We start from the raw sequence: 27,871 nt of genomic DNA, 5'->3' as shown, positions 1-27,871 counted from the left end.
TTTTTTTGGTATAATAAGAACTATCACCTGTTTCTTGAAACTAAAAAAACTTATTTAGTTGAGCCTGGTTCAACAATCCCAGAGAGAGAGAGAGTCCTAACCTTGGTCCACCAGATGTTTTGCTAAAATTCTCACCATCCTGAGCTAGCACGGGATTGTTTCGACCATTATGAACGCTGAGAGTCGTAGCACAGCGTAACAATAATGGCTGTGGGCGACAGAAAATGTAGCTGTACCCCACTGAAGAGAGTCTCAAGGTTGAATAAGGCTACGCTTGGTGTATAAAGTCCGGCTGCTTTGCTTCTGTCCCAGGCTCCGAGGAAACAGCTTAACTGAGCTCTTTTTCTCCAAGCTATTATCCAAAGGATGGTTAAGCACGGTCACATCGCCTTTCTCTCCTACAGAGGGCGCTAATCACTCTGTTGGGAATAATTCTGAAACCCGTGCAGTCCTGTCGGAAATGGCTTCGAGAATCGGCCATCTTTGTAAAGGGCAGAAGAGATCGAGTGACCCGGATGTTATTTCTCCCTTTGAGCGAATGGTAGCGGAAACGGATAGGAGCAGACCATTTGCCTTCCTGTCGCCTGGCCCCCTTGTCTTGATTCAGAAGAAAGGAGCTGGCGGAGCGGAGAGATCATGGTGAGCAGCGGACAGATCGCCACTGCCGCCTTTGGGGTCGCTGACTCGCATCTGATCCTATCACAGCGGGGCCGTTTGACGGCAAGGATGTGGATCGAAGGGCAAGCGGGATCCCGGCCGTGGAAGAGGAACGGCAGGTTGGGGGAAGAAGCAGAGTCTTCCGGAACCTCTTCCGAGTTTTTTTTTCCTTCCCATTAGTGGGACCGCTCAGTGGGTTGATCAACGGTGGAAACTGGGCTCTTTAAGTTTTGCAAAGGAAATGGGACTTACCGGATCTGTAGGATGAGACGATTTGTCCGTTGAGCCAGACTGGCTTCTTTTGTTATCGAGCCAATTTTAAAAGCTGGATAAAGAGGATTTTTCAACCCCCCCCTTTTTTTGCAGCCCCTTTTGTCGTGGGTAGAGGCTCAACACAAGTGGGCTTCCTTGAAATCTCATCCATTTTATCGCATTCTGGGATAAGATCTCATGATCTCCATTTATCCCTAGAAAATGTATTTTAAGATTTTTCCATTGCTCGATTCAAATATTTGAAATAGTGCAATTTAAAGATCAGAATGTCCTGCTGTTAGCTTCATATAATAGCCATGTCATCGTTAATTCGTTCTACTTTTTTCCCTGGAATTCAGGATGAATTTTCTGATCCTGATTTGGCAGTTATGGGCGAAGAATCAAAATCTGAGAATGGAGAGAATGCCCCTGTCTATTGCATCTGTCGCAAACCTGATATCAATTGTTTCATGATGTGAGTATTGCTGGAAGGAATAAAAGAACTTGGGAACACGTTATGAGGTTGTATTGAGGATGGCAGCCAGTGCAAAACTCTTTTGACAGTGTTATATGTGCTTTATTTCAGCAAGATCTTCTGGGACATGTTCTTTAAAACTGAATATTTTTAATTTTAAGTTTTTAAAAACTTTGTTCATTCTGGTGAATATTTTTCAACATAAAGATATTAATGGCAGATGAAAAGGGCAAGAGAAGAGGTTCTGTGAAGGGTACAGTAAAAAGGAATAATAAAAAAGACAATATTCTATTGAACAAAGTATTTGCTAGGGCAAATTACCCAATATTTTCCAAATATTGCAAAAATTAGAAAATAATTAAAATACTAATCACAGTTTAGATTGACACACTTTTAAATATATATCCAGAGGTTAAATCCTATAAGAACCTAAAAAGCATTGTCAGATGATGCCTAGGGCATACAGAGCATTGATACTGAAGAAGCTATTTCTGTCTGGTAACTTCAGAGGAATATTATTCAATAGCAAGTGAATACCATTAAATTCAAACAGTAGTTTTAAAACAAGATTAAGGTGAATGCACCAAAAAAGCAGTATGACAAATGTTAAATGTCTTGTGAAGTTATGGATTTAAGACAGGAGTCATCAGGATAAGGCCATTATATGTGATAAAGCAGAAATGACAACGTTTAAGATCTTCTTTGTTTTGCTTTTACCTTTATTAGTTTGACAACGTAAGCTGTGGTTTGTGGCTCACCTAAAATTAATGAACAAAGTGCTTTGGATCCTATGCTTAGCCTGGGAATTTATTTTCAGGACCAGAACTTCAACTTTTCTGACATTTTTGATTTTCCCTTCAAGTGTTCTTTTACATGAGGCATCAGGAGGGGAAAAAAGGGTCCCTATTAGATATTTGAGAGCTAGAAGAAACTTGATCCACTGAAGGTTATCTACATATTTATTATTCAATCGTATCTTTCTTTTATTCACCCCTTTCCAATAGAAGATGCTATACTTTTTAAGAGTTCCCTGTTATGCTTAGTTAATTAGAACCAGTCTGGTTAAGACTTCAGGCTGGAAACTGGGAGACCTTGAGTTCTAGTCTTGTTTTAATCGCAAAGCCAACTGGGTGACCATTGGCCAGTCACTTTCTCAGCCCTAGGAAAGAGGCAGTAACAAAGTACTTCTGAAATCTTGCCAGAAAAACTTCAGGGACTTGTCCAGGCAGTCACCAGGGGTCAGCATTGACTTGATAACATACAGTTATACATAAGCAGATGAATTAGCCCTCTTATACAGATTCTCAAATGCAGAAGAAATTTGGTTAATGAATCTTCACTTCTTTTTTTTTTCTCCAGAGGCTGTGATCATTGCAATGAATGGTTCCATGGGCACTGCATTAACATTACGGAGAAGATGGCAAAAGCAATTCGAGAATGGTACTGCATGCAGTGCCGAGGTAAGTTTAAAACCCTGGTTTGTGTGTGTGTGTGTGTGTGTGTGTGTGTGTGTGTGAGAGAGAGATAAATCTCTGTCTCATGAAGCATATATGGATATGTACTTAAGCGGTGTGCTAGAAACTTAGATTTTAAAGGGATTTCCCCCTCAAAGTTAATATTTAAAATCTCATGGCAAAACATGCTTCAGTAATGAAGCTTCAATAATAACTTAAACCACCTTCTGATCTTTCAATATAGCAAAGCTTTTTGTAGAATATAAAAATACTTTAAGAATAATTGTTCTGTATAGTAACTAAGATTGATTAAGTGCAGCATAGCTTGAACTGGTAAAAATGCAGTTTCCAGGGAGAAAGGAGACCCAGTTTGGTGTATTGGTTCTGACCCAGAAACCAGGAGACAGCGAGGTCTAGGCCTCCTTTAGGCTTATGAAAATTGGCTGGGTGACTTTGGGCCAGTCACACACTCTCAATTCCCTCAACCCCCCCCCCCCCCCGGTTGTTATGGGGAAAATAGGAAGGAATGTAATGTATGCTCATCCCTTTCAGATATGTATGTATGTATGTATATAAAAGAGGGATAAAAGCATACCACTAATAAGAAAAACATTGTTTATATGTTGCCTTGAAACTCAGGCACATTACTAAAGTTGGAGAACTTATCCCCTGAATTGGGAGAGAAAACAGTAAAGGTAGACTTTGACTTACGTCCACAATTGAGCACAACATTTATGTTGCTAAGCGAGACAGGTGTTAAGTTGAGCTTTGCTCCATTTTACAACCTTTCTTGCCACAGTTGTTAAGTGAATGGGGCTTCCTCATTGACTTTACTTATCAGAAGGTTGCAAAAGAGGATCACATGGCCCTGGGCCCTGCAACCGTCATAAATATGAGTTGGTTGCCCAGTGTCTGAATTTTGATCATGTGATCATGGGGATGCTGCAACAATCGTAAGTGTGAAAAAGTTATGTCACTTTTTTCAGTGCCATTATAGCTTCAAATGGTCATTAAACCACCTGTTGTAAATTGAAGACTACCTGTACACTTTTGCAAAGTGGCTTTTTACCACCACCATCCCCCAGCCCAGTATGAGTCCTAAGTAAATCAGGCAAAGTGTAAAGCATTTACTGAGGAGGGTCAAGTTTTTTTATAAAGTACAGAAACAAATGAAACAAACATTTGGTCTATGTGTGGCATGGGAAAGCAACTAATCAAATAGTAAAAGATATTGATTAGATATGAAAATTTAATAAACAATTGATTCTTGACAACATTTTACAAGTGGTAAATTTATGGGTTATAACATTCCTTTTCCCAGCTGAGTTTCTTTCTTAATATTTGCAAGTGTATTTAAGGATTTCCAGCATATGTTCCCTGTTGTTTAGTTGCTGAGAAAGCTAGTTTATCAAAATAATTAAAAAAAAAGATCTTGGATCAGAGCCCTAAAGTTAGAAAAAGAGGCTTATAGTGCCATGCTAAATTACTAATATAAACTTTTAAAAATTCCTTAAAATTTCAGATAACAAATGAAAGTGATCTTAGCTTCCTGCTGTTTTATTTCTAAAGGTAGAGGTATGTCCCAAGTGTTCCTTTTGCTTTACTTTGGGTGAAATTGCTTTAAGATTATATTCTGTTTTTCCAAGTAACACAGAAAAGACAGTATTAATATAAAAAACACAATTACATTCAGGTATTTTTTTTTTGAAATGGGAAATGGGATATGTATTCTCATAACATGCTTTCTCTTGCAGAGAGAGACCCCACCCTTGAAATCCGATATAGGCACAAAAAGTCCAAGGAAAAGGACCGTGAAGGTGACCGGGAACGTGCTGAAAAAGATGAGATGCGTGTGAAAGCCCAAGAACTGGCACTGGAGCAGAGCCGCAATTCCAAAGTAAGAGGTTGGAGTACATTGGAGATTACATCATCTTACGGGGCCTGGCATTCTAACTCCAGAATGTTGACGTGATTTGAACTGTTGGGTTCTCGACTAGTATATTGGAGCAACTGTCTTTCCCTAACAGTCATGCTCAGGCTGTTTATTGTCATTCATTAGATTTACTGTACATACGTACCCACAAGATCGAGATTTAATGTAGCCAAATAGGTAAATGCCATACTTAGTTTCTAGCTGCTTGGGGACCCATCTGTTCTTCCCTTTGATGGGATGAAAAGAAGATGAAATCACTTTTAGAAGATCGTAGGACAGTTACAGATCCCTGAAGCCAAATTGCATTTGTAAATTCAAGGCATTTCTTTCAGTCTGTTTAGTTAATATGCTAAATCAGATTCTCTTAAAGAGTTTCCTTCCCTTTCCTCATTGTTACTCATATTAATGCTTAAACAAATTATTATTTATTACTATGACAAAATTATGTATTTTAAATCAGATGTGCCTCTTTAGGGTATATTTAGAAAGCTCGTTTACGGTTGTGGTTAAGGTCTGTACTAGGAACCAGGATATTTATAAGTTCTAGTTCTCCCTTTGGCATAGAGGGTCACTCTGTCTCAGCACAACCCACCTCACAGAGTTCCTGTGAGGGGGAGGGGGGGAGGGGGAGGAGGAGGAGGAAATAATTAAAAAAAAAAAAGATCTTGGATCAGAACCCTAATGTTAGAAAAAGAGGCTTATAGTGCCATGCTAAATTACTTTGTATGCTGCCTTTAGTTGTAGAAAATAAAGTGGGGATATAAATTGAATAAATATCAGCTGGGCAATATCAGTTGCTTTTGTTAATGTTTAAGCATCTTTGATTTTGCATTTTCCTCCTGTATTCTTTCTACAAATCTGAGATGAACCAAAGGTCCTTTTGAATTATGCACAGTGGAATAGGAGTCATGAGATTTTGACGTGCAATTTTAGAATTCCCTTTATATCGCCTATATTAGGGCTTTCCATTTTTCCCCTTCTTTAGCCGAAACCACTTATCAGAAAATCCTTTTGTACCCAATATAGATAAAATACTTTAAGTCAATTTAAATGTCTCTGTTGTGCTTGGGGTAATGTGTTCGTGTGTCAAAGCCACTTTTGCCCAATTCTGGATAATTTACCTAGGTTTGGGAAGCACTGGCCTATATGGAATTATGTACTAGCAGTTGTTTTATAAAGTGCAAAACATAGAAATGTAAGTCAGTAAGACCATAATGGGAAAGTTTAAAAAGGAGCTTTGAAAAGACTGATACCATCATGTTTGTTTCTCCCTATTTTCTAATCCTGTCACTTTTGATCTAAACCTAGGAAGGTTTTATCAGAATTGAAAAGCACTAGCCGTGTATTAGGGAAAGCTGAATTCTCCAACTGAACAAGCTATCGTTACTTTTAATTGTGGGGTGTGTGACTTCTAGAGGCTGCTAAACAACTTCCTGGCATTCATACCTGTAGGCCGAGCTCACTTTCACTGAAAAGAATACTCGTTCTTGTATATACAGTGTTTCCCTGAAAATAAGACCCGCTCTTTCCTTTTGGGCCCCAAAATAAGCACCAGGTCTTATTTTGGGGGATGTCTTACCCGCTTACCTTGGGATCACCACAGCCAGGCCTCTCACGCCCTAACACTTGTCACGCCACTGCCCAACTTCTGAGGGGCCAGATTGTTGCACTGGTGCCACCGCTCGTGGCAGGATGCCACATCGTGCCAGTGCTGCCGCCCACGTGCACAACGGCGCAACAAGCGCATGGTATCCTGCCGAGAGCGGCGGCACTGGTGCAACATGCCAGCAGAAGAAGTCAGGCACCGGCGATACAGTTAACAAATTACCCTAAATGAGTGTTAACGTGCCCTGCAAAAACAGAAACCTTGATTTTCCAATTAATTTTATCCCTTCCCCCAGTCCTATTTCCCAACCTACTCATTATTACCATTATTAGCCCAAGACAGCCAAAAAATATTATGTGTAGCCCTCAATCATGAGAAGGTTGCCTCTTCCCCTTCTATTCACATACCAAACCCAACAGATGAAGCTTACTTCTGCGTAAACCTGAACTGGAGGTCCTTGCCGGTGATTAATCTTGAGTCCATGCTTGTGCATCCTGGCTCTTTTGAGGAACACAGTGATGATGGGGTGGGGGGGGAGGGGGAAGTGTTTGGGACTAAGCCAGGGACAGAGCAGATGGGATTTCTCAGGTTCAAAGCCCTTCTCACATCTGTCTGTTTTCTTACTTGCAGCAGATCAAGCGCTCGGCCCGCATGTGTGGAGAATGTGAGGCCTGCCGGCGCACGGAGGACTGTGGGCAGTGTGATTTCTGCCGGGACATGAAGAAGTTTGGCGGGCCTAACAAAATCCGTCAGAAATGCCGCCTGAGGCAGTGCCAAGTTCGGGCTCGGGTGAGTGTCATGCTGGGCAATTCCCTGCCCTGAGATCATTGCATGTTTTCTCTAGGGGGCACTTTCTTGGCTGCTCACTCCCAAGAGGCAGCCACCTCGAATTTGAAGCTGTTGGTTGTGTGTAGCTCACACGTGATTTTTTTTTTCCCATTCTTTTCTTCCTAGGAGTCCTATAAATATTTTCCAGCTTCGGTAAGTTTCCTTTTTCCCTCCAGTTTTTTTTTCTTTTCTTTTTTTCTTTTTTCTTTTTTTTTTAAAAAAAAATCTTAATAATCAAGATTAAGATAATAGGTGAGTGCTAAGTTTGGGACTCCTGGGATTTTTTTTTTTTTCCCTAGATAGGGAAGCAGACTGAAGGTTGGCCTATACATCCAATACAATGAGGTGGCGATAGCCTAGAAGTGGTGGACTGAACTATTTGAGATCGTGGGTGAAACCTCTCTCTTTTACATACAGGTAGTCCTCGATTTCCAACCTTTCGTTTAGTGACCGTTTGAAGTTACAACAGCGCTGGAAAAAAGTGACTGATGACCATTGTTCACACTTAACGACCGTTGCAGCAGCCCCATGGTCATGTGGTCAAAATTCAGCCACTTGGCAGCTGGCTTGTATTTATGACGGTTGCAGTGTCCCCGGGGTCAGGTGATCCCCTTTTTTGCGACCTTCTGACAAGCAAAGTCAGATTCGCTTAGTAACCGGGTTACTAATGTAAACGCCTGTAGTGGTTCACTTGACTGTGCCAAGAAAGGTCATAAAAATGGGGGTAAAACTCATTTAACAACTGTCTTCACTTAGCGGCAGATTTTGGGCTCAATTGTGGCCATAAATCAAGGACTACTTGTACATATCACGTGCACCATGTGTCTCTCCCACTTAAAAGAGAAGACCAACACAGCAGGGAGAAAGTTTTTCCTCTGCCCTACTTTGGGGTTTCCAAACTTTTTAATTGTTTGAGGTTTGTTGTCGTCTTCTTCCGACCCCAAGTAAGGCAACCATTGTTGATTGCTGTGCCTTTTCTCTCTTTAGTGATGCAGTCCACCCCTTTCATCTTATTTCCACCACATTCTGCTGCCTGTATAGATCCGGCTTAACACCTAAGCGGGTTCATATTTGAAAGGCCCTATGCTTGAAGACCCAGATTGCATGCTTTCTGTATTGTATCAGGTGGCAGGTTTTGCCAGGCCATTTGGCCTTGCTTCTTTGAGCTCTAAGCCTTTTTCTCCTCTCCTCTCCTCTTTAATTTTTATTTTTTTTTAAAAAAAAGAAGTGGGTTTGGGGATTCTTTTTTTTTTTTTTTTTTGCTGCTCGCGCTTTGCCGCTTGGCCTTCAGCAAGCCCCATTTTCTCTGTTTGCCACACTCTGTGCCCAGGAACAGAAGGGTGTGTTTGCACTGTCTTGGTGCCTGGTGCTTCTGTGAAGCCGGGCAGATGGCTTCTTTAATGCTTTCCTCTCTCTTTCTCTTTTCTTCCCCCCCCCCCTTTTTCCTCTCTCACTGCTTTTTCCCCGCTCTCTTCCCCACTTCCCCGATCACTCAATAGATGTTACGGGGGCGGGAGGATGATCTGCAGATGCTAAAGGAACAGCTAGAATCGGCTGCCACACCTGAGCCTCTGTCGGATGATGATCTGCACATAGATCCCGATTTGTATCAGGAGCTTTGCTCAGGGGCCTTCGATGATCAGAATCTGGTGAGACCTATGGTAGACCCATTGCCTTGGGATTCCTAGGTCATGTTGGCAGGGTAATGCTTGCTTGGGTAGCACAACTGCCTTAGGATAGTGCATGTCCTGGGTCCCCTCCTGATGTCATTCAGGGCTGTGGAAAGACATCTGTCAAAGGTGTTGGGAACTCTAGCAAAATGTTTGGCTCAACATTTCATGTGGGACTCGACCCAGTTCCTCAGCATTTAAAGCTCCCTGCTTGCCCACTTTCGACTATTTCTTGAGCCTCGTATCTTCAGTTTATTCTCCAGCAATCTCTTTTGCCTTGATTTCCCCTTATTCCTTTATCTTCTCCTCCTGATTCTTCTACCCTGCTTCCTCTCAGCTCTGCTTTTCTGCTGATTACTCTGCCTCTCTTTCTGCAAAGTTTCCCAATTCTAGGCTTTTTGCTTGCCTGTTTGCCCTTTGCTTAACCGCCCGTAGGTTTTCTTATGGACGTTTCATGTCTCTCATAGAAGCTGCACTATTGATCATTGTTCCATGGACAGTTCTGCCCCTAGCCCGTAACTAAGAATATTTGTAAGCGGTCAGAGATGTTGCTGTTGCTTTGTCAGAGAAGCTCTTGCAAATTGCCACCCATGGCGTATATCTGGAAAAATATGTACCTTTGATTCGGTTTCTAAATTATTTCGTTAGTGTAATTTGGTTTTTTCAAATTCTTTTAGAAAAGGTTACTATGGCATACTTATCTGAGTCTGTAGTGGGAAGTGCAGGTAGCCATTGGGTTTATGATCACTCGTTCAGCAACTGCTCAAAGTTACAACAGTGCTGATTGAAGAGATTTATGGCTGATCCTCAAAGCCATGACAGCATCGCCACAGTTATTTGATTGGAATTTAGACACTTGGCAACTGCAATTACAATGGTTGCAGTGTCTCCTGACCATGTTATTGCTATTTGTGATCTTCCCTGCTGGCTTCTGCCAAGCAAAGTCAATGGAGGAGCCTGCAGGAAGTCACAAATGGCAGTCATGTGACATTGTGGGATTCGTCTAATCATGCCTGCAGCTGGAACTGCCATTGTAAGTTGGTGTGTTCACATGATATTGCACTTTGCAATAGCATCATTTAGAGATAGTATTCCCAATCCCAATAACTGCCATTAATCAAGGACTATCTGTGCAGAGAACTATAGTGTAATAGGCACTAAAGATCCATTTTTTTTTATTATTACAAATGGCCAGTCTTATTTTGCTTATTTGATGCTGGCTTAGGCATTTCTTTTAATGAGACAGTACCATGCATCTTAAGGCATAATAATATACTTTTGTTAGTTAGGTGCTCTATTGATGCAATTATATCCGATATAGATATTTCTCACTTACCTCCCATTCATTTACTGACCAAAGTTACAGTGGTGCTGAAAAAAATAACTTCATAACTTATTCACACCCTTTGCAGCATTCTTCAGTCATGTGATTGCTATTACAGTCAGTATGCATTGTCTTATGCCTGACTTATGAGTTTTTCTTACACAAACGTTACACAAACACACCGAGTGCAGAGCAGAGAGATTGGAGAGAAAGGGATTGCAAGAAAGTAAGCTGTTGGTTCTTCACGCTGAAAGCAATGTGATTCTGCCAGCAGTACTCTTTTGAAATCTTTTTCTCTCCAATCTCTTTCTTCTGTGAAGGAGTTCCCCTTCTCCCCCCCCACCCCCCGAGCAGAAAAATTGGAGCGAGATTTCAAGACAGTAAACTATTTGCTCTTTTACGCATCAAAAGCTGTATGATTGCACTGGCAGCGAGAAAGGGTGAGGCAAAGAGGAGATTGCCTACATAAATTGCTTGCTTTTTCCCCCTCCTCCCCATAGGGTGGAAAGATTGGAGACAGGGGGGTTTCAAGAGAGTAAAGCATAGCATGTGGTTCCCATCTCTGGGCTAGAGTGCAATAACACTGCTTTTAGTGTGCAAGACAGTAAGCAGGCACTTGGGCATTCCAAAGGCAGGGGAGTCAAACAAAAGCTAAAGGTGTGGAACTGTGTAGTCTTGTCTCTTTCCAGTTGGAAGTCACAGTCACATGCTTTAGTGACTGTTTTACTTAGTGGCAGAGCTGCTGATCCCAATTAGGGTTGTTAAAGCGAAGACTAGCTATACAACTATAAAGCACCTAACTGGCAAAGGTATGTACTTTCCATGACTGTTGGCCATGCTAACTGGGCATTTAAGAATTATAACTCATATGCGTTAGAAAGATCCTAGGAAGCTGGAAACAACTTGTGTGGATAGAGTGATTCACAGAGTGAGCCCAAGGCAGATATTACATTCTTATGGTTCCCATAAAACCAGCAGTTTTATGGTTGCCTGCAATAGAGAAGGTTACTGAATTTCTACTCAACTTGAGATGATGTTGTGTGCTTAACTAATAGTTTAAAGATCAGCAGGGTTAACTCCTAGGCCAGATGTGCTTCCCTTTCTAAATTCCAATCTTCATGAAGAAAAGAAAGTCTTGGATTGTCAGCATCTGTGACAACTTGGCCATTAATGGAGCTGGAACATGCAGTTTCATGTATTAAATACATTTCTATTTTACATTTACATCGTTCTTTTTAAATAATCCCAACATGTATTATTACCCTGGTATCTTTTTTCTCAAAGTGGTTCTATTACACAATGAGTTGCTGGCCAGAGTACTAGAATTACAAGATGTATTTCCTGAAAGAAGAAATGGAAGCAAAGCTGACTGACTGTTTGACTTTTCTTAAAAGTCTTGTTCTGGAAATGTTAATCTTCCCCCCACTTTTTTTTTTGTCGTCTTTCTTCTTTTAGCCATGGCTCAGTGACACAGATGATGTGCCCTTCCTTGATCCTGTGTTGCGGAAACGTGCAGTGAAAGTGAAGCACGTCAAACGCAGGGAAAAGAAGTCTGAGAAGAAGGTAGGAACCCAACAGGGCAAGCTGCCAAGATGGGAAATGGGATTTTTGGGAAGAAGATCACATTCTAAAGCTGTAATCCCTTCCATAATGTGCTTAGAAGTCCATCGAAGTTGGCTTTCTTTATGGTTTGTGAGGGACCTATATTTCATTTTCTTCCTCCTTGATTTAAAATAGCCAAGTCTGAGACGTCAGAAACAGAAGAACTTCCTAGTTTACTTATTTATTTATTAGATGTATATTTTGCCTTTCATCCAGGAGCTCAATACAGCAGGCATAGTTCTTCATCCTCCCATTTCCCCCCCCCAACCGATAGCCTTATGGGTTATAGCTGAGCTGAGAGTGAGTGACTAACCCAAAGTCAACCAGTGAATTTCCATGTTAGAATTGGACTTCAACCTAGGTCTCTTCAGTCCTACCCTGGCACCTTAGCTGCTGTATCACACTGGCTCTCAAACTCCCTTGGTTACCAGTTGCAATCAGACATGTGCTGGATGTGCAAAATAGAACAACAGTAAAAAAGGAGGGTGCCTAAAAATATGAATCTTGATGCTGAGCTATCCTCTGGACCAGAGGTCCCCAACCCCTGGTCCATGACCAGCAACAGGCTGCAGCATGCCAGAAACTAGGCCACACAAACAAGCAAAGCCCCATCCATGAGATGCAGGCAGCATGCGAAACCATGCTCCCTCTGGTCTGCGGAAAAACCTCTCCACGGAACCGGTCCCTGGTGCCCAAAAGGTTGGGGGCCTGTCCTCTAGACCAGTGTTTCTCAACCTCAGCAACTTTGTAAGATGTGTGGACTTCCCAGAATTCCTCAAGTGGGAGTTGGCCCACCCATTTTTAAGTTGCTGAAGTTGAGAAACATCGCGCTAGAGAGATGTCATTGCAGCCTGATAAGACCTGTGCTACAAAGACACGATCATCCGGATACACTAAGTGGGATGATAGGCCCATTGAGGTCAGTTTTGTTTTTGTTCTTCGGTAACAGCTTTGTGGGATCTTTGGGGCAAAGATGGGTCTTTTTTTTTTATTATTATCTGCCTTTTTCACGAGAACAGTTAGACATTATTTACTCACTGCATGCAAGGATAGTTGTCAGCTGCTCTCATCTTAATATATGTGTATTCTGAGTTTTATTGCATCTTAATGAAGATATAAAATATCCTGTGAAAAGCACAGTTGAGTAGATGGCAAGCCCAGCCTTGAACAAATGATATACTAGCACTTGGGAGGACTCTTTTGGGGTAAACCATAGTGATGCATTTCTTTTCCTTTGGGAAAAGAAAGGGAGGTATAGCCCAAGGAGAAAACCAGGACTTGGTCCACAGAATCTTGAGATGCTTCTTGATTGGGAAAATAAATGCTTAGGAGAGAGGGACATCAGTAACTGAAGGCATGCATATATACATACATACATACGTACATACATGTTCAATTTACTGACAAAGAAATAAAGGTCAATTTGTCAGTAAATTTAACACAGAAATAGTTTGTCGTGAATGTGACTGCTTGGAGGGCTCCTGGATTGGGGCTGAAAGGCGAAAGGGAAGCAGTATGCTCCCTCCCATATGTGTGAGGAGACCCAGGACCAAATCCCTACCTAAACTGAAAATCTTTGGATGACTTTGTCTGAGTTACCATCTCTTAGTCTAAAGTACTTCAGACTGAAAGAGATAGGGAAGGATACCATCTGCTTTCTGAAGGAAAAGCAGAATATCACATAGAAACATTTTTTCCCCACCCTGCCTTTAATTGAAGATAAAAATACAAGAATTGCCCACCTAGCAGTTCGAAAACATGCAAATGTGAGTAGATAAATAGGCGCCACTTCAGTGGGGAGGTAACAGCATTCCCTGTACCTCAGCGTAAAGTCATGCTGGCCACATGACCATGGAAGTGTCTTTGGACAATGCTGGCTTCCTCAGCTAAGAAATGGAGATGGGCACTGCCCCCAGAGTCAGAAACAACTGGATAGGGAAAACCTTTATCTTTAGTCATACGGGAGATGCTAAAGTGAATAGGTGGTGGCTTGTAGCCTTTTTTTTTTTAGTAAGAAAAAGATGGAGAATCTGGGCTTCCCAAATCCAGGACTTAAATTGCTATATATACTGAAATAGTGTTCTCTGTTTAGATCAGGTCAGGATCCAGCCAGTCTAGCTAGTGTTTCTCAACCTCATCCACTTTAAGATGTGTGAACTTCGGTTCCCAAAATTTCCAGCAACCAGAATCCACGCTAGCCATGGAATTCTGGGAACTGAAATCTACACCTCTTAAAAGTGGATGAGGTTGAGAAACATTGAGCCTGGCCTTGGTTTCCAGTTTCAACCAACCATCTGTTGAATGCCCAAAACAAAACGAGCATAAAAAACACCACCACCAAAGGTATCCAAGAAATAGGACTCTAGAGGTTGAGAAATATGGCCTTCATATTAAGAATCTTCTCACTGGGGGAAAGAAAGGGGCTGAAAGTGGTTTGATTTCCGTTTGGAGATCTCTCTAAATATGAGCCCTCTTTGTGCTTCTTGCTCTGCAGAAGGAGGAGAAATATAAGCGACACAAGCAGAAGCAGAAACACCGTGACAGGTCAAAGCATGCCGAGCGGGTGGATGCCAAAGATCCGTCTTCTTTACATCAATGTCTGGGCCCCGGCTGCATCCAAGCTGCCCGGGCTACCTCCAAGTACTGCTCCGATGAATGCGGAATGAAGTTGGCAGCCAAGTAAGAACTATGTCTCCTTGGTTCTCTTTCTCCTCAGGGTTTACCTTTCATCATGGATTAGGGGAGGGGGACTTCGCTTGTGGAGCTGGAATTGGAGATGAAACGGTAAGAAAGATATTGGTAGTGAAATACGGGGATTCCTCCCCCTCCCACCCAACTTCAGCTATATGGAAAGGTAGAATTATGATGAAACTAAAAGGAACAGTTTGGGGAACTAATGTCACAATCCGTAATATTTATTATTTTATTTTATTTATTTTATTTTATTCAATTTTTATACCGCCCTTCTCCCGAAGGACTCAGGGCGGTGTAATAGAAACCTCTTATGGTAGAAGAGCACATGGGCACCTCTGATGCCAGTCTTTGGGGTGGAAATATTTTTCTTGTTCCCATGGGTTGTCTCTGCTGTAGACTAGGACAGTGGGGAACTATTTTTGTAGTGCACAGAGAACTTTTAAAGCACCTTTTCCTTTTACACATATAAAATACCTTCATGGTTTTTTTTCTTTAAAAGCATCTGAAACATTTGCTGTTCTATTATGCCTTAAATCAGGGGTCCTCAACCCTCAGTCTGTGGCATGGCAAAAACCGGGCCGTGCAAACACGCAAAGCCCCATTTGGGGAATGCAGGCATTACACCAAACCAGGCCCCCTCCGGTCTGGGGAAAAACCTGTCTCTGTGGAGCTGGTCCCTGTTGCCCAAAAGGTTGGGGGCCGCTGCCTTAAATAGTCCCAAGTTTATGATACCCTTGAGGCATATGAATTGGGTAGGATAACATTAAGTTGCATTTGATCGCTGCTCTTTCATAATGATCTGTGATCCATCCTTCCTTCCTTCCTTCCTTCCTTCCTTCCTTCCTTCCTTCCTTCCTTCCTTCCTTCCTTCCCTTCCCTTCCCTTCCCTTCCCTTCCTCAGTCGCATCTATGAGATCCTCCCACAACGCATACAGCAGTGGCAACAAAGTCCATGTGTGGCGGAGGAGCATGGCAAGAAGCTTCTGGAGCGGATAAGGCGGGAGCAGCAGCAGGCTCGGCTTAAATTACAAGAAATGGAACGCAAATTCCATGAATTGGAAGCTCTTATTGTCCGGGCTAAGCAGCAGGCTATCAAGGAAGATGAAGAGGTACCTGGAAAATGTGGAGGAGGAGACAAAATTGTTGGACACCATCTTAGAACAGATAGGGGAGCTTGGATAGATACAGCTAGAGCTTTTTGGCCTCTTAACTCTATATACCTGTTTTTCACCTATGCAGCTTAGATTGCAAATCATCCAGAGCCATTGATTGAGATGGGCGGCTGTAGAAATGGAAATAAATAAATAAATAGACATAGATTTGCAAATATTTCTAAACACCAGTAGCTTGTGTGTATTCCCAAATTACATTATATCTCTATAATGTCAGAAGAACCAAGCAGTCATTCCTGAATCTTTTTCATTGCTGTAGTGGCTGTGCGAAGCTTTGTTAACTCTTGATTTAAGCCACAGAGGAAACGCTGTTAAAAGATAAGATATCTGTCCTCTTTGTCTTGATGAATTAATGAATGAGAAATCAGTTGCTTTAGCTACGACTTATTCCGCCAATCCGTTGTGTTTGTCCTGAGTTTGCTTACATTAGCCTCATTGACTAATTGAGACTGGCCAAACCTGATAAGTATAATTCTAGGTTGAACTTAAAGTGTAATGGTGAAACTCCTGACCATTTCTTTTGTTAACAGTCTTCAAATGTGTGAGGAAATAGCAATAATTCTTGATTAGAATACTAGCTCATACTGGGAATTCTTTTAGAATGTTCTTGAGCAGATAGCAGAACATCTGTCTCTTTATTTCCTAAGCAAATGCTTGTACTTCCTCAAATTATATTAACAAAGTATAATCCAGTACGTGGAGTATATTGAATTGCCTACCTCCTCCTGCTCTGTGTATGGCACATTCTGATGTGAATGTTGAGTGGAATTTTCCGTGAGCCTGAACCCATTATCTGCTGTGTGATATTGCTGCAGCAGTTAAAGTGCCCTGAACTTTTCATCTTCCTGGCTGGGAGGACAAAAAACAGTGGGCAGACCCTAGTGGAAAACAGGTCAGTAGTGATGTGGTGGCAGTTACCTAATACCTTATTTGAGAAAATCGGACAGATTTCTCAAGGCTGATTTGGAGCAGAATCACCATTGTGTATTGAGAAGTGTGATTGGATGAAAATGGTACAATTTATTAGTCTATGTTATGCCCTAGAGCAGGGATGTCCAAACTTGGCCCTTTGAAGAGTGGTGGACTTCAACTCCCAGAATTCCCCAGCCAGCAACTTGCTCATATTTATAGCTCATGCTGGCTGGGGAATTCTGGGAGTTGAAGTCCACCACTCTTCAAGGGGCCAAGTTTGGACACCCCTGCCCTAGAGAGTCAATCTGGTGACTAGGTTAAGGCACTAGACTAGAAACTAGGTGACGGTGAGTTCTAGTCCCTCCTTGGCCACAATGCCAATTGGATGACTCTATCTAGTGGTGCTCTCTCTCAGCCCTAAGAGGAAGACAAAGGCAAACCATTTCTGAAAATCTTGTCAAGAAAATTACAGGTATGGCCATGGTATCAGGTTATGGCCATTTGTTCAGCGACCATTCAGATATGAGAGTATTAAATGAATGGTACTTACTACTGGTCCTTGAAATTCCAGCCATTGCAGTACCCCTGCAGTCACATGATCAAAATTCATGACCTCAGGACGCACTGAATTCCCTCTACCTGTCTATCTTCCCACTGTCTACCCATTTGGCTGCCCTGCCCTTCTCCCACCCGCACTGCTGCTGTCTCCAGCTGATGTTTGCCATATACTTACTTCTTCACGCTGCTGGCCTGGGATCTAAGACCTGGTGCAGACCCAGCATGTGCAAGACAAGGGCAGTGGAGCCTTGTCTGCTGAAGGGAACTCACTGGGTCTGGCAGGCAAGGGCAGCAGTGCAGAAGAAGGAGCCCTTTCTTCCACTGCCAGTATGAGGTGTGATAGTCTGCAGAAAGTGGAGAGTACAGTGGGAGAGGATAGCAAGGCATGGTGCACTTTGTTGCTTGGGGAGGTGACTGTGGCTCCCCAAGTGAAGATGGCTATGGGGGAGTCACTCTGGGTGGTAGCAGAAGTGGAAGAAATGGACAAGGACTTCCCAGAAGCGCTGCCTACATTTATAACTTGTGTTGGAAGAGCTCCTGGTGAATTGGTCCGTAGACTTCTGCTTGTTGGAAATGACTGGGCCTTTGTGAGGCTTTACCAGAGGGAGTTTGGCAGAGAGGGTCTGTTAGTACTGGGCTTGCCTCTACCCCTCTTTGGAGACCATAGACCAGATCTTCAAGAGTGCTTTCAACATGAGCTGCAGAGTATACATTGCACTTTTCCACATCCTTCTGCTTCCTCCAGTGGGTCTAGGACTTTTCGCCTCAAACTTTTGGCGCTGCCTGTTTCTCCACCAGGGTTTTGCCTCCGTGTTATTATGACTCGGCACTTTGAGCTATGGACTCTCTCCTTCGCCGCAAGCCTATTCATTGCAATACAGTTCGTGTCAGGCTTTTGGGTGCACAGGACAGTTTGAAACCAGCCAATCGGTGCAGGGACTTGAGGGCTTTGGGAGTAGAGCGGGGCTGCAGTTCAGAGGGAGGCTGTGTCAGTTCGGAGCCTTCCGAGGTGGCTGAGAGCAACACGGGGGAAGGATCCAGCCACAAAAGACCGGGTGTGTGTGTGGGCTGTAGAGGAAAACGGCAAAGGGACTGGGACAGAGGGGCCGTGGCCCAAAGTGCTGAGGCATAATAACATGGAGGCGAAACCCTGGTGGAGAAACAGGCACCGCCAAGAGATCGAGGCAAAAAGTCCCATTCTGTCCTCCAGTTCTGCTACCAACCTGAACAGCACCTCCTGCACAGCTGCCACCTAGGCAGCCACAGGAACTCTTGCTTGCTGTGCTCGCCACAGTCTGTGGGCTATCGCACCTTGCTATAGTGGCAGAAGACGGGAGTGGCAGAAGTATAGTGGCACAAGATGGCAGAAGGCACATAAATACCCCACCCCACCCACCCACCCCGATAAGAGACTTAATAACCTGGCTTTGCAAGCTTGGTTGGGAAAATGGCTAGATCTGCATATAAGTGCTTCATGATAGTATGGTTTCTTTAATTAATGTTGTGTGATATTATATTTTCCCCACTTTTTAAAAAAAGATATAATTCAAGACAGGCTACCCGACATTCCTGCCTCCTGTTTTCCTCATTACAACAACAATCCTGTGAGGTGAATTTAGCTGAGAGAGAAATAGACGGTTAGTCACTCAGCTGGCTTTCATGCCTGAGAAAGGCCTAGAACTTGCAGCCTTCTGATTTCGAGCCCAGCATATTCATCACTACACCAATGGCTCCTTTTTAAGGCTTAGCTTTTTGAGTGTTTCCCGTGACATCTGATTTGTTCCACAAGCTGTACTAAAAACCAAACCACCCTCTCACTGCTTTATGCATGACTGCCAAAACATAATCCTCTGCAGTTGGGTTGTTGCCAGATTCTTGGTTCTTCTTTGCTTGCCTGGTTGGATTAAAAGTTCTATACATATGAGCTAAGGTGCTATTTTCTTTAAAATTCACTGTTGTTTTGACCTCTGCTTGTTTCGTAGACCAGTGAAGGAGACAGTGACGACACAGATTTGCAGATATTCTGTGTCTCCTGTGGCCATCCCATCAACCCCAAAGTTGCCCTTCGCCACATGGAAAGATGTTATGCCAAGGTATGTCGATTTTCCCAGTGCTGCTTCAGTGTGCTATTGAATTGCATTTTGAAGGATTTAAGCATTGTACAAGGTAGTTCTTGAGTTACAACCACCCATTCAGCGACACCCAGTGCTGAATGAAGGGGAATTTACAGCCAATCTGCAAAATTGCAACCATTGCAACAACCCCATGATCTCAACGCAAAGTCAGTTGGGAAGCTAATAGGAAAGGTAGCAAGTTGCTCCTGGCACATTTTTTTCCAAGGAGCTCCACTATGGAATATGAGATTCCCTGGGACATCATATTCTGTAACAGACTCTTGTTTACTTGTGCTCCCTAGTGCTTGCCAGCAACTCTCGTTGCTCCCTCTGCTGCCCTAGTTGGTCTGGTACGCCCCAGTGCTTGCCTGCTACCTTAGCCAGCCTGCTGGCACTTCCTATCACACTGGCCTGCCCACCTGTACTCCCCAATGCCTACCTGCAGTACCTTTCCCATGACACATCCTCCTGCACACCTGGGACCCTGCCTCTTCCTGCTTAATAACCTTTGCAGTCCTGGGATGATGATGACAACTGGGATTGCTGTTACTAAGTGATGTGGTCCCCTAACACTGCATTATGACCACATCACTTAGCAATAGTAATCCTGGTCCCAATTGTCATTATCAACTGAGGACTACTTATACCCAAGCCATAAGTTGTCTTCCTTGCTTTAGGTTAGTATGATGTAAAATATTGAGAGGCATCAGTAAATAAACCATGTTAAACCATGTTATTGTTGGATATTTAAATGGTAGCTGTGGCTTAATATGATTTGCAAAAAATAGTCATATGCTCAGTTCCAGTTGCCTTTTAACTCACAAATTCACAGCATTCAGGACCATGGATAAGATACAAACTGGGCAGCAACAGCAAATCATATTGTTAATGATTTCTTTTTAACAAGCCTCGGAAACATTCATGTTAGCTATGTTTGTAGTTATCTTAATCATTCTTTATTCAGCCTTAATACCAAGTGGTGTGTGATGGTGAAAAACATTTAAAAACATGGGAAAATTCCTTGAGAAAAAGGCAACATATTATCAGTTAAATAAGAGTATTTGAGAATGCAGGTCCAACAATACGAAAGTCCAGGTATTTATTTGTAGCTTCATGTGATTTATGAAGCCAGCCAATTACCATTTATTCAAGCAATATTCATTAGATGAAGATAAATTACTATTATTATTTTCCCCCAAGTTTGTATAATTAAGGCTTCGGGGATTAACGTGTCAGAAAAGATTACTTAACCTTTAGGGAATATGCAAAACATCCATGCATGGAACATTTTCAGGTGGTGAAACAAATGGGGCTGTTGAGGGCAGGTGTGAATTATTTAAATGTTTATATGGCTGCTCATATAAACTCTGAACTTTGGACAGTAAACTATAACATAAAACATCAAAGAATAAAAATAAGACACAATAAAAATTGATTTGGGGGTAAATTGAGGAAAAAGCCAATTAGTGGCTGATAAGGAGTGAAGGTTATAGGTAGTGTGTGTCAGTCCTTCTGTTGCCATGGCAGGGGCTGTATACTTAGAATGGTATAGGTAGTCCTCGACTTATAACAGTTTGTTTAGTGACCATTCAAAATTACTGTGGCACTGAAAAAAGTGACTTATGGCTGTTTTTCACACTTATGACCATTGCTACATCCCCATGGTCACGTGATCAAAATTCAGGCACTTGGCAACCATTTCATATTTGGGACAGCTGCAGTGTCTTGGGGTCATGTGATCACCTTTTGCAACTTCTGACAAGCAGTGTCAATGGGGCAGCCAGATTCATATTACTAATTTAACAAGTGCAATGATTCACTTAACAACTGTGGCAAGAAAGGTCACAAAAGGGGGCAAAATTCACTTAACAAATGTCTCAGCAACAGAAATTTGGGGGCTCCGTTGTGGTTGTAAGTCGAGGACTACCTGTGTACTGTAATCCCACCTCCCACTTGTCCCTTAGTCTTCCTATCACCTTCCTTACTTCCTCCCTGAAACTGCTACTGATAGTGAAGCCTGTATAACTCCTTTTCCCACTTGCTCCTCCATTAGTCTTCTCAATATTTCCCCTCCCCTCTCTGAATTGCCGTCGATGGTTCATCGCACAGTACTCCACAGGGCTGCTCACCTCCAATCTTTTCCCTTCCCCCCTGCTGCTATTATGTTGTCAGTGCCTCATATGAACACAGGTAACCCTGACGTAGGGGTTGTGGTGGCTCAGTGGCTAAGACTGAGCTTGTCGATCGGAAAGGTCGGCAGTTCGGTGATTCAAATCCCTAGTGCCGCGCAACGGAGTGAGCTCCCGTTACTTGCTCCAGTTTCTGCCGACCTAGCAGTTTGAAAGCATGTAAAAATGCAAGTAGAAAATTAGGGACCACTTTGGTGGGAAGGTAACAGCGTTCCGTGCACCTTTGGTGTTTAGTCATGCCGGTCACATGACCACGGAATTGTCATCAGAAAGCGCTGGCTCTTCAGCTATTAGAAACGGAGATGAGCACCGCCTCCTAGAGTCAGGAATGACTAGCACGTATGTGCGAGGGGAACCTTTACCTTTAACCCTCACTTAATGGCAACTTTACCTGTACTTCCATTCCCTGCTATCCTGTCAGAGCTGAAGAAGCTTCTTAGATGAGAAGCAAAACATCTTCAAAGAAAAAAACAAGGAAGTCCAGTTGCCTCCTGAAAAAGCACCTTTGGGTTTACCTGTACTTCCACTTTTGAAATTAGCAAAATCTTGCAACCCTTTTAAAAAAGGTTGCATGATATAAGCAGTCTTCTGAGCTTTCACGTTAGGTACTAACACTTATAGTATTGATTGAAGTTTCCTCACATAATGATAATGACCGTGATATTTTTCTTCTATTCAGACTTTACAACTGTGCTTTACTGTTTTTTCCCTCTGCAGTATGAGAGCCAGACATCTTTTGGGTCTATGTATCCGACACGTATTGAAGGGTAAGAAATCTATCAAACACTGGCCACCCAGGCTCTTTCTATTCATTTGAGATAAAGTATATCTTTTCTCTCTACCTGAATTTCCTGAAAAGAAGATGGTCCTAAAGTTAAGACATCCCCTCCCAAGGAAGAATAGACAGGGGAAAAGAAATAATATAAATCCCTCTCTTTTAGGATCATCTTTAGGATCCTCTTTCTTTCAGATAAATAGATATTTCTCTTCTAGAAAGACATTTTTCTCCCTTCAAATAACTATTTGTATAATGAGGGTGGTAATTTTCCCCTCTCCCCTTATAATTCATCCAATTATATTTCCTTTCCTTGCCAGTGCATTGTCATTCTTTTTGTATGTGTGTTTCTGCTGGAATTATGATGGGAACTTTGTATATATTTGTGTGTGAAATTGTTTATAAGTGTCTTCACTGTTACATAACCACTTTGATCTTTTTAAACTTCCTAGGCTCATGTTCACTTGTGTGAACATGCTCCAAACTTCCCATTTTAGGAAAAGTTATTGAAAAGGTGGTAATTACTCAGCTAGAAGAAATGGACTGTCAGATTGCTGCTAGTGAGGATTCAGAAGGAATGAATGGAAACCACATTCTTTTGCCCTTGGTGAAGGACTTTTGTTTGGATCTTGGTACCGTTAGACCTTTTGGGCTGCCATAGAATCGTGCTGGACTGCCTTCAAACACTGGGGGATCACAGACACTGAGCTCCTTGTGTGGGTGATTTAAGTCTGTAATGAAGGAGATGGCCAGCACTACAATCCAGAGTACCACGAGGTTCAGTGCTATCTGCCCTATTAATTAAAACTTGTATGATGCCATTAGGAGAAGTCACCTGACTGTTTGGGTGAGATGCCATCAGTGTGTAGATGACATCCACTTGTACATTGCTACCCCAAGTCAGATTAGGAATTTTGTTGAAAGCTTGTCTGGAGGTTGTCGGGATCTGGATAAGGCTAAATAGGCTTAGACTGAATTATTGCAAAACCTAGTAGCTTTTTGTTCAGCATTTGCAAACTCCAGCCCTGCTACTTTATTTTGGATGGGGCGACAATCTCTTGAAGGCAGTTGTTTGTGATCTGGGGGTTCTCCTGGATTTGTGGCTACAGCTTAAACAGCAAATACAAGCTGTGTGAGTGTGTTTGTGTTGCTTGCCTTGGCTTGGCTGGTATGCCAATTATGATCCTCCCTAGAGCAGGATACTTCAACCACAATAATGTATACTTTGATCATTACTCAGTTGGATTATTGTAACACACTTTTCTTGAGACTATCTTTGAATACGATCCAGAACCTGATTCAAAATGTTATGATTAGACTGTTGATGAGCTAATTCTATCACAGTAGATTAACTCCACTACTAAAGTTGTTGCAGTAATTAGAAGAAGGTGTCTGGGACCAATTCAAAGTGCAGATCTATGAAACCCTACATGGCATAATATCAGTTTACATGAAGCTTTGGCTTGCCAAGGTTAATCTGACTATGCAGTGAGAATATTCTGATGTGAGGAGGACATAGACCAAGCGGCAGACGTTTCGTGTCTTCTTTTTTTTGTTCTGAATCTGTAGTTTTACTCTGTCATACTCTGCTCAGAGATTGTAGATGGGGAAGAGCTATAAAACTTGTGAACTAAATAAATCAATAATCAAGTTAGCAAAGGTTATAAAAGAAGCAGGAAGTGTCTCCACCCCATACATATAGACAAATGAATTCCAGTAACAGCAGAGTTCAGCCTCCATTTTAAAAGCATGATGTGTCAATAAGGCAAGGAAGCAGGTTGCCAATACATGTACTCCTTGACTTAGGACCACGATTTAGCCTTGGAATTTTGGTTGTGAGTTGTGGTTGTAAGTTGAGTCACGGGGTGACTGGACTTCATTTTAGAACCATTTTTACGATGGTCATTAAGCAACTGACTGTGGTTGTTAAGAAAATCACATGGTTGTAAATCCAAATGCAGCTTCTCTAACGGGCTTTTTTTTGCTGGAAAGCTTTGGAAAATGCGGTCGTGTGACTTGTAAATGCAGGCTGCTTGCCAAGTGCCCAACATGGGATCACATGACCATGGGCTGGTGCAGCAATCATAAACTTTGAGGATGGGTTTTAAATAATGTTTTTTTTAGATGATCGTGAAATGACCAGTTGTATATTGAAAATTGCCTCTATATCCGGATAGGAAGAGTACAAATGGTTGGTACTAAATCTTTGCAGGCTTTTTAGCTTAGGGGGAAAAAAAAAAGTAAGTGGGAGATGTGTTTGAGGTGTGTAAAATGATGCATGGTGATGGTTGGTTTTTTTCCCCCTCCCAGAGCTACTCGTCTTTTCTGTGATGTCTACAACCCACAAAGCAAGACATACTGCAAACGCTTGCAAGTCCTGTGCCCAGAGCATTCCCGTGACCCAAAAGTAAGCACAGAGTTGTATTCCTTTTGAGGGGCCAGGGTAGATCTTTGTGGAAGTTAACCATTGGTCAGAATTCAGTAGAAAAGTATGTAAAGTGGGCTCTGTGTTTCTGCTAACAGTGCAAGGAAAGTGTAGACTGCTGTATACTGATCTGGATTTCATTTCCGAATAAAAATAAGTTTTTAAATCTTAGGATTTAAGTATTGTATATTGTGTGTGTGTGTGTGTGCTTGTGTATACAGATACACACATATATACATATACACACACATATTTAAGTCCAACTAAGTTTTATACAGATTCTGGCAGTATCTGTTGAACCCTTAACTGGGGGCATGGTGGAGTAATATTTCCCCAGATTTGGAAGACTGTACTGTCCAGAATAAGTTATGTGAATGATCAAATCTATATCACCAATACTGTTAGAATTGCACCTTCTCCTTAGCTGCCTTTGGGGTATCATAGGATGGGGCAATATTTGGCCAGGGTAGACATAACTCCCGTTTTCTCCTGCTGAATCTTGACTCGGACTTTTTCTCATAGGTTTCGGCAGACGAGGTGTGTGGGTGCCCCATGGTAAAAGATGTGTTTGAGCTCACTGGAGATTTCTGCCGGGTGCCCAAACGGAAATGCAATCGACACTACTGCTGGGAAAAGTTGCGCCGGGCTGAGGTGGACTTGGAGCGAGTGCGTGTGGTATGTTCAGGCTCTTGTAGGAATACAAAGACGTAATCTTTTGTTAAACATTTATTTATTTAAAAATAACTTTATAAATCGGACCACTAGCCTCTCTAGTCCAGAATTTTTCACATGGGCTGGCATCAATTCTTCAGCTTTTCGGCTCCAGATCAACCTGGAGATGTCGAGGAGTGAACAGGGAGCCTTCTCTATACATAGACCTGTTGAAGAAATAGTTTTCCTGGGGTTGATCTAAGAATGGAGATGGTAATCTAGGATGTCTTTATTCACTGGCAGTGGTACAAGCTGGATGAGCTGTTTGAGCAGGAACGAAATGTTCGGATGGCTATGACTAACCGGGCTGGGTTGCTTGCCCTCATGTTGCATCAGACAATCCAGCATGATCCACTGACCACAGATTTGCGCACAACTACTGATCGTTGAGCTGGTGAGTTAATTGGCCTGGTATTACTCTGGGCTTTTGATTGGGAAAGATTGAATGTGTGCATCCAAGTTCTTAAGGAATTCCTGAGTCTAGGCAAAGAAAGTGTAGGGCATGTCTGCTGGTGAAATTCAACAGGTTCTGATAGGTTCTGGAGAACCGGTAGTGGAAATTTTGAGCAGTTTGGAGAACTGGCAAATACCACCTCTGGCTGGCCTCAGGAGTGGGGAGCGAATGGGGATTTTGCAGTATCCTTCCCCTGCCATGCCCACCAAGCCACGCCCACAGAACCGGTAGTAAAATTTTAGATTTCACCACTGCTGGATGCCTCCTTGAAATGGAGAGAAGGGGCCATATGTGTATATTTATCCTACAATTCCTTGTGCTGCTGGTAAATATACAGCATGTAATATCTGTTTTAGGGATAGTGTGTATTATACCTGATCCAATCAGCCATTGTCATAAATCTGAGTCCCAAAAACTGATTATACCAACTTCCTATGATGCTGAAAATGGAAGTAACAAAAGAAGATATAGGGAACATCAACTGTAATTCCTGGCTCACCTAAGATACAGAGTGAGCTCACATATTATGGCAAGCCATAGTGTGGCTTGTCTGGTTTTTTTGGTTCATATGTGTGCAGCAAATTATTGGTTAGTTAAAACTATGGTTTATGCAACACATAAATCTAAAATCTAAACTGTATTTCTTACCTTGATGTTCTTTTCTTTTTGCAGGTGCTTTCTTGATTGCTGATGAGGCCTTCATGATTCAGTGCCAACTGAACCCGGATCTTTTTAAATTATTTTTCTTAAGCTCTTTTTGCATTAAAACTGTCTGGTTTTAGCCCACCCTCCCCATCACTCCTGTAGAATCTAGTTTTCCTTGACCCTAATCTCTGTGTCAGTATTATAGCCTTGCTGTGAACAGTCCTTTTTTAATTATTTTTTTACATTATTACAGTTCTAAGGTAGAAGTCTGACAGTAGGGTCTTGGAGAAAGGAATGTAGTGATGGGTCTTCCTTGTTTTTTAACCCTGCCCTTCCCCACCTTGACAATAAACACTTGTCTCTCACTGGCTTGGAATCGTCCCTGTCATTGGAGCAAGATTTGCAGCAAAGATCTTTATAGATAATAGGTTCCCATTGCCCTTCTGTGTAGCTTCTGTTGAGAACCTGGAAGTAGCGATTAGAGGCTGTTAAATCAGAGCAAAGGAGGGCAGTCTTGCACAGATGTACTAGCCTATTGTGTGTACTACTGCCTGGAAGTGAAAAATTAAATAAAATACCCAGGAATATTATTGTTTGTTTTACTGTGGATGGAGATTGTATAATTTTTTAAAAAAAGAAAATCATACTAATTCTTTGCTCTGCTCCTTCATCCTATCACAACTGTCTACTCTCCATTTTGCTGTACCTGCGAGATGAATCTTTCTATCCCTGGATCCTATCATAACTAATAATTTGCAGAAAGCCAGACTCATCAAGCACTCATAGCTCCATTTTTTCTACAGCTTCCCACATTCTAACTTCTCTTCTTTATTCCCTTGGGTAAAAAAGTTTGTGTCTTAAACATATGAAAGCAATGGATCAATATGTAGTTGGGCTCTTTTGTTTTTATCGAATGGCTATGTACACCCTACAGTATCTATTGGCTATGTTACCCACTTGAAACATGGAACTGTTGTTGAAACACATCCAGTACATCAAATAAACTGGAATAACTGTGGTGATTTAAAAGTAGCGGACAGCTTCTTGGAATGCAGGCAGTAACTAGAACTATGAAGTGACAACTGACCAACAAATGAAATTATAACCTTATGCTTCCTTGTGCAAACATAAAAAGCTTGATGTAATTATGGTCCAGGGTTTTGCTTTTGCTGAAGCCATCAGCGGAAATGCCTTTTGCTTCTGTGCAGAAATAAAGTATAGGTAGTCCTGAACTGACGACCACAACTGAGCCCAAAATTTATGTTGCTAAGTGAGACGTTTGTCCAAGTGAGTTTTGCCCAAGGTTATGTCTTTCCTTGCCAGAGTTGTTAAGTGAAGCACTGCAGTTGATAAGTTAATAACCTGGTTGTTCAGTGAACCTGGCTTCCCGTTGCTTGTGAGAAAGTCGCAAAGGGTGATCG

The 27,871-nt window shown here is 42.2% G+C and overlaps 1 protein-coding gene across 3 annotated transcripts; it reads left to right on the top strand.

The window, feature by feature from the left end:
• Positions 1-501: 501 nt before the first annotated feature.
• On the top strand, positions 502-27,246 carry CXXC1 (CXXC finger protein 1). Of its 3 annotated transcripts, XM_058173435.1 has the most exons (16): positions 502-639; positions 1,269-1,384; positions 2,744-2,844; positions 4,593-4,735; positions 7,008-7,166; positions 7,332-7,358; positions 8,705-8,854; positions 11,655-11,762; positions 14,296-14,480; positions 15,397-15,604; positions 19,120-19,230; positions 22,158-22,207; positions 24,526-24,622; positions 25,163-25,315; positions 25,595-25,745; positions 26,478-27,246. In XM_058173435.1, the coding sequence occupies exons 1-15, from the start codon at positions 637-639 to the stop codon at positions 25,739-25,741; spliced, it is 1,758 nt and encodes a 585-aa protein (XP_058029418.1). In that variant the 5' UTR covers positions 502-636; the 3' UTR covers positions 25,742-25,745; positions 26,478-27,246. The 3 variants fall into 3 exon arrangements, with proteins under 3 accessions (XP_058029418.1, XP_058029420.1, XP_058029421.1); XM_058173437.1 differs by lacking the exon at positions 8,705-8,854 and having other exon boundaries at positions 26,478-27,232; XM_058173438.1 differs by lacking the exons at positions 7,332-7,358; positions 8,705-8,854 and having other exon boundaries at positions 26,478-27,206.
• Positions 27,247-27,871: the final 625 nt, after the last annotated feature.

The sequence above is a fragment of the Ahaetulla prasina genome, chromosome 2, assembly GCF_028640845.1.
Source record: "Ahaetulla prasina isolate Xishuangbanna chromosome 2, ASM2864084v1, whole genome shotgun sequence".
In the NCBI taxonomy this organism is placed as follows: Eukaryota; Metazoa; Chordata; class Lepidosauria; order Squamata; family Colubridae; genus Ahaetulla; species Ahaetulla prasina.
The sequence above is the reverse complement of the archived record's forward strand: the minus strand, read 5'-3'. Positions and strand labels throughout refer to the sequence as shown.

Bases quoted from the DNA above. Each gene is read 5' to 3' on its own strand.
- CXXC1 (XM_058173435.1), top strand. The intron at 2,845-4,592 runs GTAAGTTTAAAA...TTTCTCTTGCAG, and splicing joins GTACTGCATGCAGTGCCGAG to AGAGAGACCCCACCCTTGAA. The intron at 7,359-8,704 runs GTAAGTTTCCTT...ATCACTCAATAG, and splicing joins ATAAATATTTTCCAGCTTCG to ATGTTACGGGGGCGGGAGGA.